The sequence below is a fragment of the Quercus suber genome, unplaced genomic scaffold (assembly GCF_002906115.3).
Source record: "Quercus suber isolate HL8 unplaced genomic scaffold, Cork oak 2.0 scaffold_11, whole genome shotgun sequence".
In the NCBI taxonomy this organism is placed as follows: domain Eukaryota; kingdom Viridiplantae; phylum Streptophyta; class Magnoliopsida; order Fagales; family Fagaceae; genus Quercus; species Quercus suber.
Genome location: NW_027069477.1, coordinates 14,606 through 31,776, shown reverse-complemented (window position 1 = coordinate 31,776; position 17,171 = coordinate 14,606). Strand labels below are relative to the sequence as shown.

At 31.9% G+C, this 17,171-nt stretch overlaps 1 protein-coding gene and 1 non-coding gene across 2 annotated transcripts; one reads left to right on the top strand and one right to left on the bottom strand.

The window, feature by feature from the left end:
• Positions 1 to 7,152: 7,152 nt before the first annotated feature.
• On the top strand, positions 7,153 to 12,640 carry LOC111993832 (serine/threonine-protein kinase D6PK). The gene is made up of 3 exons (XM_024025655.2): positions 7,153 to 7,442; positions 8,259 to 9,350; positions 11,588 to 12,640. Exons 2-3 carry the CDS (start codon positions 8,386 to 8,388, stop codon positions 12,447 to 12,449), a joined length of 1,827 nt encoding a protein of 608 aa, XP_023881423.1. The 5' UTR covers positions 7,153 to 7,442; positions 8,259 to 8,385; the 3' UTR covers positions 12,450 to 12,640.
• Positions 12,641 to 14,003: 1,363 nt separating this feature from the next.
• Positions 14,004 to 14,076, bottom strand: TRNAF-GAA (transfer RNA phenylalanine (anticodon GAA)). The gene has a single exon. It is a non-coding gene; the product is annotated as a tRNA-Phe (tRNA).
• Between the last annotated feature and the right edge of the window lie 3,095 nt (positions 14,077 to 17,171).

The window sequence follows — 17,171 nt, the reverse complement described above, 5'->3', positions numbered from 1 at the left end:
CAAAATAAATCCTTAAGATAATCACAGGGATTATTATTTTTATTTTTATTTAGAAGAACTAACACCCTTCCTGAATATATGCTTGACAGTTATTACCATGTTAGCACCAGCAGTCTAGCTCAACTTTTGGCATAACAGGCTTCAATGAGACTTTGAATGTAATATTAGTTGTTTCCCAGGTTACCATCATAACCAGTGAAAAGCAAAAAAAAGGGGATCCGAATAAATCTCAGAAGTGTGGTCTCCAGCAGCCCTTATTTCTTGTCATAATGGTGAGTAGCACAACACTACTGCTTCATGTGGAAGACATACTACCATCTTTTTTGACAGAGTAACACCTAATTCACAATTTGCATGGTCATGATAGGGTTCACCTTTTAAGAAGCAGAAAAGGTGGAGGTATAAGTAAGTTGGGCTATTAGTAGCACTTATTTTAAGTTCCTTAAAATCCAATTGGAGTTGCCAATAGCTCTTCATGATGGTGAAAGAGGTCCAAATCACATGATGATATGTTGTGTTTGTAATGGAAGGGAATTTAAGGTAAACTTGTCTATTGGCTAGGTTGGGATCTATAAATTATAAAGAAAAAAAAAAGTCCATTTTAGTCCATCTAAGTTAGACTAGTTCATGGCCCGGCTGACCTCCTAGGCCTGCAAAAGCCACCCTATTTTGGGTGGGATTGAGCTCAAACATCGAACTTTAGGCTCAATGGGTGGGGGGCCATCTAGAGCTTAGAGAATTTAACAAAAAGAATAGGTTTTTTTTTTTTTTTTTTGAGTCCCTCCAAATTTCCAAAGCAATCAGTTTGTGATGTAATCTTCACTACATTCCCACTGATAAAGCATTCCTTGTTTATATTGAGACTATCGTTCAGCTTGGCTTATTCCAAGCATGTCCACTCCTTGCAGATAGCAATAACACATTTGGAGAATGTCTCCAAACTTGTACAAGTTACAAAGTCATGTCCTAAGCCTGTGATCCACTGGCAAAGCTGTTGAATATTGATGTAGTGATGCTTGATGCTTCATTTGGATCCTATAACATTTATGCACCTGGGACCACTGTTGCACTCAAGCCCCACCTAGATCCTATCAACTGTCCAAGGAAAAAAATATGGTAATGTTTGCAGGACACTGTAATGATCAGTCTTAAAATAAAAGCCACAGGCTTATAGTGTTTGATGAAAAGATTCCATAATGTGCACATATGCTTCTTAATTAATAAAAAGAATTGTTATTTTTTTTCTTTTTTAATGTATTGATCATTGACCCATTGCACAGTTCCATTTATCAAATTATGAAGTATGAGTCATCTGGGCTTCTTTGTACTTGATGGTCTTACGCGATCACCCATATGACCATGTGGCTAACCTTGGCCATTAGGGGAAAAAGGAATCTTGTTTCTCTGGCAGTTCACTATTCTACCCCATTAAGCCAACAAATCATAGATGTAGGCTTAGTTTGTTTCGTTTATAGTATCATATTACTTAAACTAATGAATGTTTGATCTGGTATTATAGAGCATAGAATGGTGCATTGACTAGTTCATCAAAAAAGAAAAGAAAAGAAAAGAATGGTGTATTGACTATTTAGCAGACTATGAGAGCGTTTGGATTCAGCTGAATCCGGCGTTTTCACAGCTGCGTTTTCAGATTTTTTCCTTTTTTTTTTTTTTTTGTGCGTGAACAGTAAAATCACTGTTTAGAGAAAAATTACTGTTTACGCACTGTTTATTTCTGTTCACGTAATAAAAAAATATTAAAAATGAGTCTCACAGTACTATTTACACATTTAAAAATTATTTTGCTACAGTGTTTTCAGTTTTCAGTTTTCAGTTTTCAGTTTTAGCAACAATAAGTTCAATCCAAACGGACCCTATGTGTGTCCAAAAAAATCTGAAAACCACAATCTTTAAGTAGGTTTTGCAGTATATACATTGAAATGAACGTTATAATTTGAGTCATCAAGGCACCATATGTCAAATTTAGGTAGCAATTTTCATGGTGATTAAAGTGCTACACATGACAACTATGTAGGCAGGCCTAAATTTGATGCCAAATCAATATATAATAGATAATAAATAAAAAATAAAAAAGTTTACCTTTTAACCATTTTTATATGTTGCGAGGCTTTTGTTTTCGAGCCTCATGCAAACACAAATGCATTTAATATATTGAATAATGATTTTATACATTTATAAAAATAGAAGCTTTTTATATATATATATATATATATATATATTTTAGAGATAATTACAATATGTTATAAGTTTTTTTTTTTTTTTTTGAGAAGTAGCACTATAATATTAATTAAATGAAAGCCGAATCAGCTTGAATTACAATATGTTATAAGGTTTTTGTCATCAAGCCTCGTGCAAACACAAGTGCATTTAATATATTAAATAATGATTTTGTACATTTATAAGAATAGAAGTTTACTTTCTTTTTCTTTTTTTTCTTTTTTTTATAGAGATAATTACAATATGCTTTAATCATACTGTTCGAATCTTTTTTCGCCCCTAAAGCCTGGGATCCCAATTCAACTACAAGCCCTCAGCAAATAAAAGGTTTATATAGATATCTTAAGAAAAAGACAAATAAAAAAAGTTGGCAAAAGATGCAATTTTTTACTTACACTCTTAAAACTATGTTTGGCCAAGTCATCAGGGTGGTCAAACGTGTTCAAATTAAGGAACTAAATATTTTAGAACTTGGTCAAGGTTTTTATTTTTTATTTTTTAAGTCTAAAATTATAGTATTAGTTTTTTTTGCTAATAAAATTATAGTATTAGTTGGACCAAAGGGTCGGTTATAGTTAAATGAATTTAACATGCTTGTGTAATGTCTGTGCGAAAATTACTCTTAACCCCATCTACCAATCATGTCATGTCTAATATCTAAAAGACTAAAACAAGAAATGAAATGAGAAAGTACTGATGGAGATTAGACATTGCATTATCAGATCGTAGGACAAATTGGGGGCCTAATATTTTGCATGCTATTATCATTAATATGTCAAGAGTCTGTCGCCATGCCTCTTGAATATACTCGATTGATTTTTGACATTAAAAATTCCTCCCTCCCAAAACAAAGAAAAAAAAAAAGAAAAAGAAAAAGTAAAAGAACACATTTTAGTGAGTTAGCTTATTTAATTGAGTAATACTAGTAATACTATATAAGAAATACAAAATGATCCATCATCAATTAGAGACGACTCTACGTTAAAGCCAGGGTGATTAGAGAACCAACTTAACTTAGGAAAAAAATATATTTTAATATAAAATTTAGAAACTCTATGATTTTTTTTTACCTTCAGGAAAAATTGTAACCACCCTAAAATTTTTTAGGCCTAACATAATTTAATTTTGGGCAAAGCTTGACAAGAAACTTAGTTGTAAACTAAATATATAATTCCACTTAATATTTTTGTTATTAGATGTAAATTTTGACAAATCTACCATTAGATTACATTTTTTTTATTATATCATCCATGTTCACAAAATTTCAATAAGATCAAGGGATCAATAATTATGTCATTAATCAAATATTTAAATTTCGATTTTTTGTAGTCTAAAATTATATATAAAAAATAAGTTTATAAATTAAATAGTAAATAACATCCTATTGACATGAAATTTGACATGTGTTTTAAAAACATAAAGAACATGTAATTCAATTGTTCAAATTTTAAAATATATACCCATATTAATTTGTTTAGCCTAACTAAGTTTGTAGCCAAACTTTTTTCTAAAACTTTGGTCCCCTTAATAATATGTTAGGCCTTTTACAAAGAAAAAGAAAAAGCCAAGTTGATAACAATATATTTGTCTTTCAACTTTGAAAGATATTTAGTTTGCAACATTGATAATAAAACTATCTTGCAATGATTTCAAAAAAAAAAAAAAAAAAACTCATAAAAAGAAATTGTAAGAGTTTAAAAAAAAAAAAAAAAAAAAGGAAAAAGAAAAAGTTAAAGAACACATTTTAGTGAGTTAGCTTTTTTTTTTTTTTTTTTGAGAAACGTGAGTTAGCTTATTTAATTGAGTAATACTAGTAATACTATATAAGAAATACAAAATGATCCATCATCAATTAGAGACGACTCTACGTTAAAGCCAAGGTGATTAGAGAACCAGCTTAATCTGGGAAAAAAATATATTATAATTTAAAATTTAGAAACTCTATGATTTTTTTTTTACCTTCAAGAAAAATTGTGACCACCCTAAAATTTTTTAGGCCTAACATAATTAAATTTTGGGCAAAGCTTGACAAGAAACTTAGTTGTAAACTAAATATATAATTCCACTTAATATTTTTGTTATTAGATGTAAATTTTGACAAATCTGCCATTGGATTACATTTTTTTTTATTATATCATCCATGTTCACAAAAATTTCAATAAGATTAAGGGATCAATAATTATGTCATTAATCAAATATTTAAATTTCGAGTTTTTGTAGTCTAAAATTATACATAAAAAATAAGTTTATAAATTAAATAGTAAATAGCATCCTATTGATATGAAATTTGACATGTGTTTTAAAAACATAAAGAACATGTAATTCAATTGTTCAATTTGTAAAATATATACCCATATTAATTTGTTTAGTGAGAGTTGTAGCCTAAGTAAGTTTGTAGCCAAACTTTTTTCTAAAACTTTGGTCCCCTTAATAATATGTTAGGCCTTTTACAAAGAAAAAGAAAAAGCCAAGTTGATAACAATATATTTGTCTTTCAACTTTGAAAGATATTTAGTTTGCAGCATTGATAATAAAACTATCTTGCAATGATTTCAAAATAATAAAAAAAAAAACTCATAAAAAGAAATTGTAAGAGTTTATGTATTTCTCTATGTGTGTTTTTTTTTTTTTTTTTTTTTTTTGTCAATATATGAAGTTATACTTTTATTAGATTTTGTATAATTTAAGTTTTACAATTACCATCCTAAAAGAAATTCCTAGAGCCACCATTATCATCAATACACAAAAAAGTAGGGTTGAAGTGATAGTATAATGCTAGTGACATCTTTTATAGTGTCCCACATTTGTATTTGGAATCCTGTCTTTTCTTCCGTTCCTCCATTATCTACCTATTTAAAGAATACATAAAAGAGTAATTTATATATTATTTATTTGTTAAAAAGGTATAAATTACATTTATTATCATGTCGGTTTGTCAATCTTTTAGTTATGTAAATTTTTTTAAAACCTTGTCATTTTATAGCACAATTATGTTTTTGAAAACTTTCAATAAATTAGCAAATAAACTCTTCACAAAAAAACTAATCCAAGCCACATTTAATTTAGAATCACCAGCAGATATACAGAATGAAACATCCAAAAAAAGCAGTCCCTTTTATGTTCTAGGTGAGCAAGCAATTTTGCTACCAACCATAGAGTACAGACATAATTTCAATGGCCATTAAGAAAATTTACTCACCTTCCATTTGGAGTATTTATTATAACAAGTGAGCTGTCCATGCTTGGCAAAGAGGTGAGGAATCAAATCAAATTGGAAAGATTGAGATGTTGGGTTTCTTTGGCAAAACATTCCTAGACAGACAGAAACTCTGTTGAAGGGCACGGGTGGTGGTGATAATTTAATTCCATCACATTTTTTAGATACTGTTGGATTTTGAATGTGGATTTTGTGGTGACTATATTCAACATTGAGTTGTGCACTTCCTCTTAGATATTGGAGTGTGCCTTCAGGCTTGTACAAATTACCTTCTGAAAGGAGACATTGCACACAACTTTCATTGATTCCCTTTCTGCTAAGTGACTTTTATATCTTATGAGGAAACCTGTGCCAAAAATGGTTGCGAAAAATCTAGCCTAGAGTTCTTCATGACCAGCCAATTCAGGAATCCCAAGGAGGCTATGAGTCTATGTCCTCTCTCTCTTTTCTTGGCCTTTTCTTAGTTACATTTTCATTTCACCTTTTTTTGTTAATATTAACCTGTTTAAAAAATAATTAATTAGTATATCCAATTAACTTTATAACAAAATTTACAACATTGAGGTGGTTTTTTGATAATACAAACACTTTTTTTTTCATAGAAATAATAATATAAACACTTGAATGTGCTTTAGAGATGGGGTGATATTGACATTATAGGTGACATATATGATTTGGTTCTTTCTTTAGGATAAAATATTTGTGATTAGTTCTTAATATAAAAGAAAATAAAAATGGCCAGACAGTAACTATATAATTTCTATCAATCATTGCACCAAAACCCCAACCCAATAATGATCCATCCCCACCTCTCCACCCATGACTTTTGATCAATGGGGCCATCTATTTGACTTTTCAAAAAACCCATCCTAGCCGTCCATCATAATCAATCCCCTATAATCAACTTACATTGTTATGGAAAGTTTTCCTAATTGCTTGATTATCAATAGACCCAAAAAAATGCAGAAAGGGGCCTCTTTCTAGGCAAATTAATGGTTGGGTGGCATTTTCATGTAATACATGTATGTAATGTTACTTTCATTTCTTTAAACAAAAAAAAGTTTTAAATACCGTTCCATATCTGTCAGTACTATCAATTTTTTCATACTAATATCAACATTAATATAATAAATTAATAATATAAAAAAAAATTATTAATTTTTTTTTTAGTGAAAATGATAAGGTTTTCTAATATGAATATATTTATCTATGTGATGAGAAGTTATTATTTTATTTTTTAAAATGCCAAATTATGTATATTTATATATATATATATATCCAAAGTAGTATTTGAAATTGTATTGATATGAAAATATACTCGATTAAAGTACCAAAAATCTAGAAAAGATTAATAAAAAGTGATGGGGTGACAATGGTCAATCCCAAAAAAATTTGAAGCCTAAAATGGGAAACTCGAAAAGGCAGAAAACATGAGGGGACAGGTTGGAGCCTTTGGAGGCCCATATGTTGATTCAGACCTTCAGTTTAGGAACAAAATACATTGAAATAATTGAACCCTCCAAACACACAAATTAAAAAGAGAGAGAGAGAGAGAGAGAGAGAGAGAGAGAGAGAGAGAGAAAAATTAATCACAAAAAAAAAAAAAAAAAACAAACAAACATACAAAGAGAGAGAGAGAGAGAGAAAAAAGAAAGAAAAAGAAAAACAAAAGCCTCCACTTTTAACTTTGACCCTTCTTTCTCTCTCTCTCTCTTTCTCCTACATTACATGGATGGTAGCCCACAGAGACACCCAACCCTTTCTAACACAAGCTTTTTTTTTTTTTTCCTCACTTTCTCTTTCTCTCTCTCCACACATTTGAGGAGAAAGAGTTCTCTAACACATTGCTCTCCTTTATCTCTCTCAACAGTAGTGAGTGAATGAGTTAAGTAAGTGAGTTTAGAGAGTGAGTCAGTGCTCTCTTTTTCTACTCTGCTAAAGCAAAGGACCCCTCCAAAGTTCTGATCTTTGAAACTCTCTCTGTGAGGTACTACTCCTTTTGGGCTTCCTTTATTTTTCTTTCTTTCTCTTTGCTTTTTTCTCAACTGGGTATTCTGATTTTTTTTCCCTTTTCCTGAATGGGTTTTTGCTTCTCTTTGCACTCTATTTTGTTTTTTAGCATCTGGGTCTTTGTGGGGTTCCTGGATCCAAAGAGGTGGGTCTGTGGTTTTTGGAGATCTGTATCAATCTTCTTTACTTTGTTCTTATCTTTTGCTCTTTTGGCCTTCATTTGTATTGTCAGAGCAGTGGAGAATCTATATTTTTATGTGGAAATCCATTGGAGTTTCTCTTACTTTTTCCATGCTTCTTTGATCTTACACATTTTTACTCTGGAAAGTTTGGTTTTTTTTTTTTTTTTTAATGGAAAAAAAAAGGATTGCCATTTTGAGGTAGATGACTGTGTTCCTGTATTTTGGTGATATTTTCAAACTCTCTTGGTGTGTTTTTTGGTATTGTTTGAGCTATGATCTGGGTATGTATGCAATTTATTTTTGTTTAGTTTAGTTTATATCACATTTTGTCCTTAATTTTTTAATAAATGTTCAATTCTAACCTCTTAGAGATAATGGTTATACTTTCTTTTAACTGCTTGTTTGGTCAAGTAAAGGATTTTCATCCAGTACATGGATCACGTAGTTATAGTGGTGACTAACAATTCTGAATCTCTGATATGTTCCTCTTTTTGCTCAAATAGTGTTCCTTTACTTTGTTTTGGGCTAGGTTAGTCGAACTTTACAACTTCCATTTGAGCATATTATAAGTATGTTGCAAAGTTTTGATTTTTTTAGTTGCTTTCTTGTAGATATTACCCTGCTATGATGGACTTGGAAATGAAAATAGTTGTTACTGTAAATGGTGGGAGTTATGTGGTGAGATTGGGTGCTGAGTGATGGATATATTCAATCGGATCTGTCTAATAAGTTCCCATTATGTCGATGGCCTCAAAATCCAGTACCAGAACTTCTCCAGAGAAGCAGAGAAAATTAATTGGTAGTCAAACAGTAGAAGGAAACTTTCGTAGGCCTGCACCCTTGCAGATTACAAAGACTTGCAAATCGGAGCCGGTTACTCCAAGAAAATTACCCAAGAGTGTCCAAGAAATCACATCGAAGCAGGTTCCTGTAGAAACCATTGAGGAAAAAGGATCACTGAGTTCTCATCAAAAGGAGTCCAACAACTCTTTAGCTAAAAGATTAGATTCAAGTTTATCGTTAAGTGATCCAAAACACGTGCCAGCTAATGTAAGACCTGCAGTGAAGGAGACTAAGGGTTCACTAGAAGGTGGGGCTGATCAAGAAAAGAAGACATTGGAGCATGGACTTAGCCCGGCTTCAGCTAAAGTCAGTGATGGAACTAGCAGTCTTGGGAAGACTAGTGGGAGTGCCAAAATTAGTGACCGCGTAGATTATGTCGAGAGTGGGAAAAGCAGCATCTGTAGAGGTAGCACAAGCAGTGATGTGAGTGATGAAAGCACTTGCAGCAGCTTAAGTAGCACTATTAACAAACCTCACAAGGCAAATGACATACGATGGGAAGCCATACAGGCTGTCCGAGCAAAAGATGGCGTGTTGGGTTTGAACCATTTTAGACTTCTAAAGAAGTTAGGTTGTGGAGATATTGGGAGTGTCCATCTTTCTGAGTTGAGTGGAACAAAATGTTATTTTGCAATGAAGGTTATGGACAAAGCATCTTTAGCAAGCCGTAAAAAACTGCTTCGGGCTCAGACAGAAAGAGAGATACTACAGTCTTTAGACCATCCCTTCCTCCCGACCTTGTATACCCATTTTGAGACAGAAAAGTTTTCTTGTTTGGTGATGGAGTTCTGCCCTGGAGGTGACTTGCACACACTTCGGCAGAGGCAACCAGGGAAGCATTTTTCTGAACAAGCAGTAAAGTAAGAAACCTGTCTTAACTTAGTATCCATATGGTTCAATTGTTGCATAGAATTTTGTTAATGACAGTTCTGGTTCATGCTTTAATATCATATTTAGTTGGATTGAATTTTCTTTATCATCTCACTTCATTGGTTTATTGTAAACTCATTGTTATAAGGTGGATCCTCAGTATTTATGAGAGTAAGTATTAGTCTCATGCCGTGGAATAAAATTTTGATATCTTGCTGATCTATAATATGATGAAACACTATTCATGCAAACAATACATTATCAGGTGGACATATATGGATCTCCTACAAGAACTCTACGAAATGATAATTGCATATAAAAAATTATATGCAGTGATTAGGTATCAATTCCCAAGAACTTCTCTTTCCTTTATTAGGTGCTGTGCATAATTGGCATTGAGGAGAAATGTTGATATGCTTGATATGACAAGCTTTAGAGTTATATGCCTCTTTCAAATGACGGGATGCCACTCTTCTTTAAAAATACTTAGGCTAATTCTGAGGAATATAATGATTGTGTTGTTCCAAACGGCCATATCAAGAGGATTGGTTGGTTTTTGTGTATTTGATTGTTTTGGTCACCTGCTGTATACTTCCTGTATACTTAGGTGACTCCTTTTCATGACTTTGAATAAAATTTTCTTCACTTATCAAAAAAAAAGAAAAAAACAAAGAGGATTGGTTGGTTTGTCTAGAGTGTTGATAGGATATTTATAGAAATGCATTTTGGTAGTTATGCTCAAGATGCCAAGTATGATAAAAAACATAAGGTATATGAACAAGCATTAAGATGAGAAATTTGGTGAAGTGATGGGCTAGATAAACTGAGGGGAAAACTTTTGGATAGTGAATCTTGGCACAAAGAAGCCAAGCATTTATACTCTACTGATGTAGGATGGGTTGAAAAATAGATACAAAGAAAAAGAAGATAAAATGGGGCCTAACCTTCATCACCTAGAATCTGACTGAAAACCTTGGCAGCACCACCTAAGGGTGCTTTGAATCACCACCAAGCAAGGGAAATATTCTCTTATCATCAAATTCTTATTCAAATTGTATTGCCTCAAACTATTCCTGGAGCCTCTTTTTAATAGGTTGCAGGGATTACATTAAGCCACAATTACATCCCAAAAAATCTCAGCAACATTAAAGACCAAATTCAAAAAGAAAATTAGTTCAAAATTCAAAAAGAAAATTAGTTCAAAATTCAAAAATAAAATCTGGTATCTCAAAGATTTTTTGTTTTTCATTGTTACAATCGGGGAGGGGGCATTTGAACCCTAGACACTTTCATTGGAAATATCTCAAAGAAAATCTGAAAGATAAAAAGCTATTAAATAGACAATTATGTTGGTCTTAGGCTACTTCAACCAAAATGAGTACTTTAAATTATTATTGATTTTGGGTGAAGAATTACCATTTTTTATTGGGTGTTTTTTTGTTAAAGAACTAATAGAACAATTTTTTTATCACTATTCCAAGGAGTTGATTGATGAAGTTCTTTAGCAGCCTGATTTAGTATGGTCCATTTTAAACATAGCTGAACACATATATTTTTGTATTTCTACATTTCTTTCTTCAAGTTTGAAATGATGCTTATTGAAAAGACATTTGAAATTGAAGGAGTTAAGAAGAGATTTTCTACTGCTCTTGGCTTAATCTTACTGGCTACTGTACAAAATGAGAATCACCTTCATATGAGAGCTTCAATATAGTCATTCTGGGAAGGGATTTACAAATGTCATATGCTTATGATCGGTCACACAAAATTGATCCTAGCTATGGAGGAAGGAAAACGTGCTGGCTTGCCAATGAGAGTCATAACTCATAAGCACCCATTAGTTTCCTTTTTTTCCCCTCTTAGATTCCCCACCAAAGGCAAAAGCATATGTCAAAAAAACGAATTATACTGGGGTTTCCTGGACCTGTGCATGTCTTCTGTAGTCTCTAGGGCATATCTCTCCCATTGAAAGCTAATGATAATGTTTATTGTTCAAGAAAGAAAGACAAAAAAGATTCCAACTGTCTTTATCTGTTGCAACGTCAATGATATGCTTTGGTTATTTATAACTTTTTAATAGAATAATTTCATAGCAAGAGGAAAATCTTTATGAGTTGGATTCTTCTATCCTGCATCACACAGTAGTTGCAAACCAATAAATCTTCTTTTCTTGCATTGACAATTGACTGTGATACATTGTTGTTATCTCTTGGCCCTGAATATGCAGGTTCTATGTAGCTGAGGTTCTCCTTGCTTTGGAGTATCTACACATGCTTGGAATAGTTTATCGTGACCTCAAGCCAGAAAATGTCCTTGTGAGAGAAGATGGACACATTATGCTTTCTGATTTTGACCTTTCCCTCCGCTGTGCTGTAAGCCCAACATTAGTCAAGTCTTCTGCACTTGATTCTGAACCCTTGCGCAAGAACCCAGTTTACTGTGTCCAACCAGCTTGCATTGAGCCCTCCTGTATCCAACCATCTTGTGTGGTGCCTACAACATGTTTCGGGCCTCGTTTATTTTCAAGCAAATCCAAGAAAGAACGAAAACCCAAGAATGAAATGGGAAACCAAGTCAGCCCATTGCCAGAGCTTATTGCCGAGCCAACCAATGCTCGCTCAATGTCATTTGTTGGAACCCACGAGTACTTGGCACCTGAAATTATCAAAGGTGAAGGGCATGGTAGTGCTGTTGATTGGTGGACTTTTGGGATCTTTCTCTATGAGCTCTTGTTTGGCAAGACTCCTTTCAAGGGATCAGGGAATCGGGCCACCTTGTTCAATGTTGTAGGTCAACCACTACGATTCCCAGAGTCACCAGTGGTGAGCTTTTCGGCAAGAGACTTGATAAGAGGCTTACTAGTGAAAGAACCACAGCATAGGTTGGCATATAAACGTGGAGCAACAGAGATTAAACAGCATCCCTTTTTTGAAGGCGTAAACTGGGCTTTGATTCGTTGTGCTAGTCCACCAGAGATTCCAAAGCCAGTCGAGATTGAGCAAATTCCAGGCCCTATGGCATCAACTAGTGACAAAGCTGCTCCTGCTGGTTACCCTGATCAAAATTATTTAGAATTTGATTTCTTTTAATTATTTTCAGAACCAATCTTGCTTCTTCTTCTTCTTCTTCCTTTTTCCCTTATTTTTTTTCTTCCCTTTTTGCTTGAGAAAGATGTAGAGTTTCTTAATTGCTGATTATGTGAAAATTAGGGTTTTTTATATCGATAACGACAATATGTTTGATGTTTTTATGAATCATTTTCAAATTTGTGTTGCAGAAATCATTGTTCTTTTAGTCCAAATTTCATAGCCAGGCATAGGGTTTTTTTAACTTTGAAACATTAGCCCTTTTTTGCCACCAGATTTTGAAAGTTGAACCCAATGAATGACCAATTGATATGGTAGTTATTTATTATTATTATTTTTGGCTAAGAGATGGTTATGTTTATTATGGGGCAGTATAATGGGACAATAAAAATTGTACTATACTAGTAAGCAGACTCAATATTCTGGTTGAGAAGGTAATGGTTTGCTGTATTTGTACTTGTTGAATAACTAGTATTGTACGTATAAGTGTGATTATATGTACAATTTTGTAAAGCTTTGCTTTTTCTAAATATAATAGTACTTTTACCCGCTTTCAGTTAATCAACAAATCAATACAAAACTAATCTAAACGTGTACTAATCCTATTTACTTTTCAATCTCATGCCTATGTTTGTTAGAAGACAGGAACAGACCATGTCTGAAATATGTCTTGGGTTTTTGGAACATTTTTAATTTTTTTTGTTGTAGAAATAAATGTTCTTGTAGTCCCTATTTCATAGCCAGGCATCAACTTAAAAACTAGTCCTTGACAGCCAGAGATTTTGAAATACAATGAATGATAACAGAGAAACAATAAATATTGTACTATAGTAGTAAATTGACTCAATATTCTGGCTAAGAGGTTATGATTTGGTTTGCTGTCTTTGTACTAGTCGAATTACTAATAATTCTATTTACTTTTCCATTGTATATGCCTCTATATGTTAGAATTCAGAAACACTGGATTAAGTCTAAAATAATAAGGCTTTTTTTTAGAAACATTTTAATTTGTAATGTGTTGCAGAAATCAATGTTCTTAAGGTCGCCATGGCCCATAGGGTTAACTTGGAAAAAAGTCCTCAACCACCAGAGATTTTGAAACACAATGAATGAGCAATTGATATGGTAGTTGTGTTGGTTATGGGAATTCGATAGGAGAACTATATAAGTCAATATTCAAGTTGAAAAACTGTCTGTGTACTTGTTGAATAACAACTAATTTTATTTGCTTTTCAATCTTATGACTCTATTTGTTAAAAATTCAAAAACATTGGATTAAGTCTAAAATAATAATTCTTGGGTCTTTTCACCCTAAAGTGTAATATAATCTTCCGGCTTACTTGTTTGAGAATTAAACATTTTGGACTAGGTTTTTGTTTCAGCTCAAACAACATTAAGCATTTGTTTCAAAAAACATAGATTTTATTAGTTTAGTGTCTTTAGACCACGTGTGACTTGTTTGTTTCGCGAAGTAAATATAAATGGGCCTTTTATTGGTTTAACTGTTAACCAAACTGGCTTAGTTAGCCCAAAATAAAAACATTGAGATAAAAAAAATGCGGTGAGCGTGGATCGAACACGCGACCTTCAGATCTTCAGTCTGACGCTCTCCCAACTGAGCTATCCCCGCCTGTGTGATGTATGTTACAATGTACTTTACATAACCAACAAAATAAAAAAATGGGTTTTCACTTGTCCATAGCTACAGTTTTATCAGTGACAATGTCCACTAAGATAAGATGGCTATTATTGCTAGTGCAGTAATTCATAACGCAACACCATATTTATTTCAGACTCAGTTTGTACTTTGTAGAATGACTGCTTGGATTGTTTTACTTCTCTGTCATCTAAGATTATTTTTTTTTTTCTTTCAGCTCCTGAATCTTATTTGTAAAACATTTTTTCCCCGCTTAACTTCATTTATTTTATGCCTTGTTTAATTAATGCATAGAAATGGTGACTAAGAAAGAAGTGGTGAATCAAAGCACAAGTGCATAACTGATGCACATGGTCTATTATTCTGCATGTGTTTTTGGATCTTAGTGGACCAAATGATAAAATGTACATTCAAGTGTTACAAATAACATATATCAAATAAAGCAAAGGTTTGGAAGAGTACACCACCATGGAGGAGAAAACAGAAGTTGGCAGATTTAAGGAGATAGGTGAGCAATAGAAAAGACACTCCACGGGTTGCTGGTGTGAAAGATTTAGATAAGAAAGTTGGTGTCAGGTGTGGCTGAGATTCTTTGTGATTGGAAGGGAAAACTAATTAAAGCTATAGGCTTGAGCATTAGATTTGGTTTCTAAAAAATATCTCAATTTATCGTTTCAAAAGCTACTTTATCTATTATACTATACAATTTTACAATACACTCAACATCCCAACTTTTATTATTTTTCCATACCACACATTAAAATAATATATCTACACAATAAAATAATAAAACCCAATATCCAAATAAAACCCAAAAGCCAATAAAATATTATTTTAAAAAAATATCATCTTGCAGGGTTTAGAAGTACCACTTGGGATAATGCTCAATTTTTGTTGGTTGATGGTATAAAATAGCATTTGGGGGGTTTTACAGCCCCAATACTGATGCTACAGAATGCAATACAGTCAAGAAAGATAGTAGTGGAAGGAACCATCACATTGTAAATAAATTTTGGCTAATATATAGACTGGCTTTTGGTCCAGCTCCAAAGACCAGAGTTCAGAGGATTGCTCTTTAATTGGAAGATTAACACTGTCACTATGATACAGGGAAATTTGGGTGGCAAGGATTTATTTCCTTTTGCCACTTATTTATATTTTTGTTATGTTAACAAATATGTAAATTAGAATGAGAGGTTCAAAAAGTTTGCCATAGAAGCTGTGGGATTGATGTGCTGTGATCAATAATTCCAACCACCAATTGCAACCAATATTGTAACAAGGAAATTTGAAGAAAAAAAAAATTCTGGTTATTGCTTTTTTTTTTTTTTTTGAGAAGATAGTTTCAATTTAGCTGGTATTAATACATGGAAAATTTTCATGTAGACATATAGATCTATTGACTCACAAATTTACCCCATTATATAGAATTAGTATTATTATTTTTTTGGGTTGAATACGCTAGCATAGTTTTACACTTTTATACTTCAATATAACTACAAATTTTCCTCTAATTTATTTAATGTCATTAATGATGTTATTTTGGAAATTGGTTTTATGTTAGTTTTAAAATTTATTCTATCTAACATCTTGATTTATTTTTGTATCATTTAGATTATATATTGGATTGCAACACATTATTATATTTCTAATACATAGAATTAAATGATACTTGTATGACTGGAAGATGTTGTGTTTTCTTATCAAAAAAGAAAACTTACGTCGTGTTTTTGATAGCTGTAATTTTAAATGGATTAAGAGAAATGCCAATGATATGGCTCACACTTTATGTAAATACAATTTTGCAGTTACATTTACTCATTATCTGTATTTGAACAATGTGCATATATATATATATATATATAAAAATACATATTTGTTTGATAATTTATGTAGAAATTGTATAATCACACGTGAATCTAAAAGTGACGACTAACTATTTGGGAAAATCATTATGACAAAATTTGGCTACAAACTTAATTGTAGTCAATGACTACAACTTTCACTAAAAAAATTAATGTTATGACATATTTTAAAAATATAACAATTGAATTTATGTTCTTAATACACATGTTAAATTTTATGCCAATCTGATATTTGATCTTTTGAAATTTTTGCTTGTGAATTTGTCAAAATTCACAAACAATAAAAAGATATTGAATGAATTCGTTGCAGCAATAGATTATAACCAAATTTGTATTCAAACTTATATCCAAATAACAATAGGAATAAGCATGGAATTGGGCAAATAATAAGATCGACAATGGTCGAAAATTTTTTCTTTTAGTTATGATTTAATTTGATTCAAATATAAACTTTTATTGAGCAATGAAATTCAACCATCTGATAATACCTTTTATATTTCTTATGAAATTTATGTAAAAAAAAAAAAGGTTTTCTAAAGACTAACATTTACTAATTATATAGAATGAGGAACTTTTCACATAAACAAGCACTTAGAAGTGTTTTCATGTTGTCAAGAATAGTTTAATTAATACCTCCTGGTGTTTTCAATATAAACATTCAAGGTTTTTATCTCTCTTGTTGTAACTACCAATTTACTCTCTCTCTCTCACACACACACACACACACACATACAAAAACGTTTTCATGTTGTCAGGAATCTCGTAACTCTGGTATAATCTACTTTCCTTCATTAGAATTATCATAGTTTAAATCCCCCTCCATATTGTTATTATTATGGAATTATCAAAAAAGAAAAAAAAAAGTGTTCAAATAATTTTGGTATAGTTTACCTTTTTTTATTGGGATAATCGTGGTTCAAATCCTCATTCTTATTATTATCACTAATAAGTAATAATTAAGAGGTTTAAAGCTTATATTGTGTATCAAAGAGTTAGGTCTATTTTGATATACATTATTGTCAGTTTGTTTTAGGAATTCAACTGCATCATATTGGTCACCAAGAAAATACTTTCCAAGAAAAGCTGCAAAAGATCAACCTCATTAAAATTTATTTGAAAAAAAAAAATTATAAGCCTAAAGTTAAAGAGATTGGAAACAACAGTTAAAGATGCATAAAGGTCGTTGGAGGAAAAATATGTCAG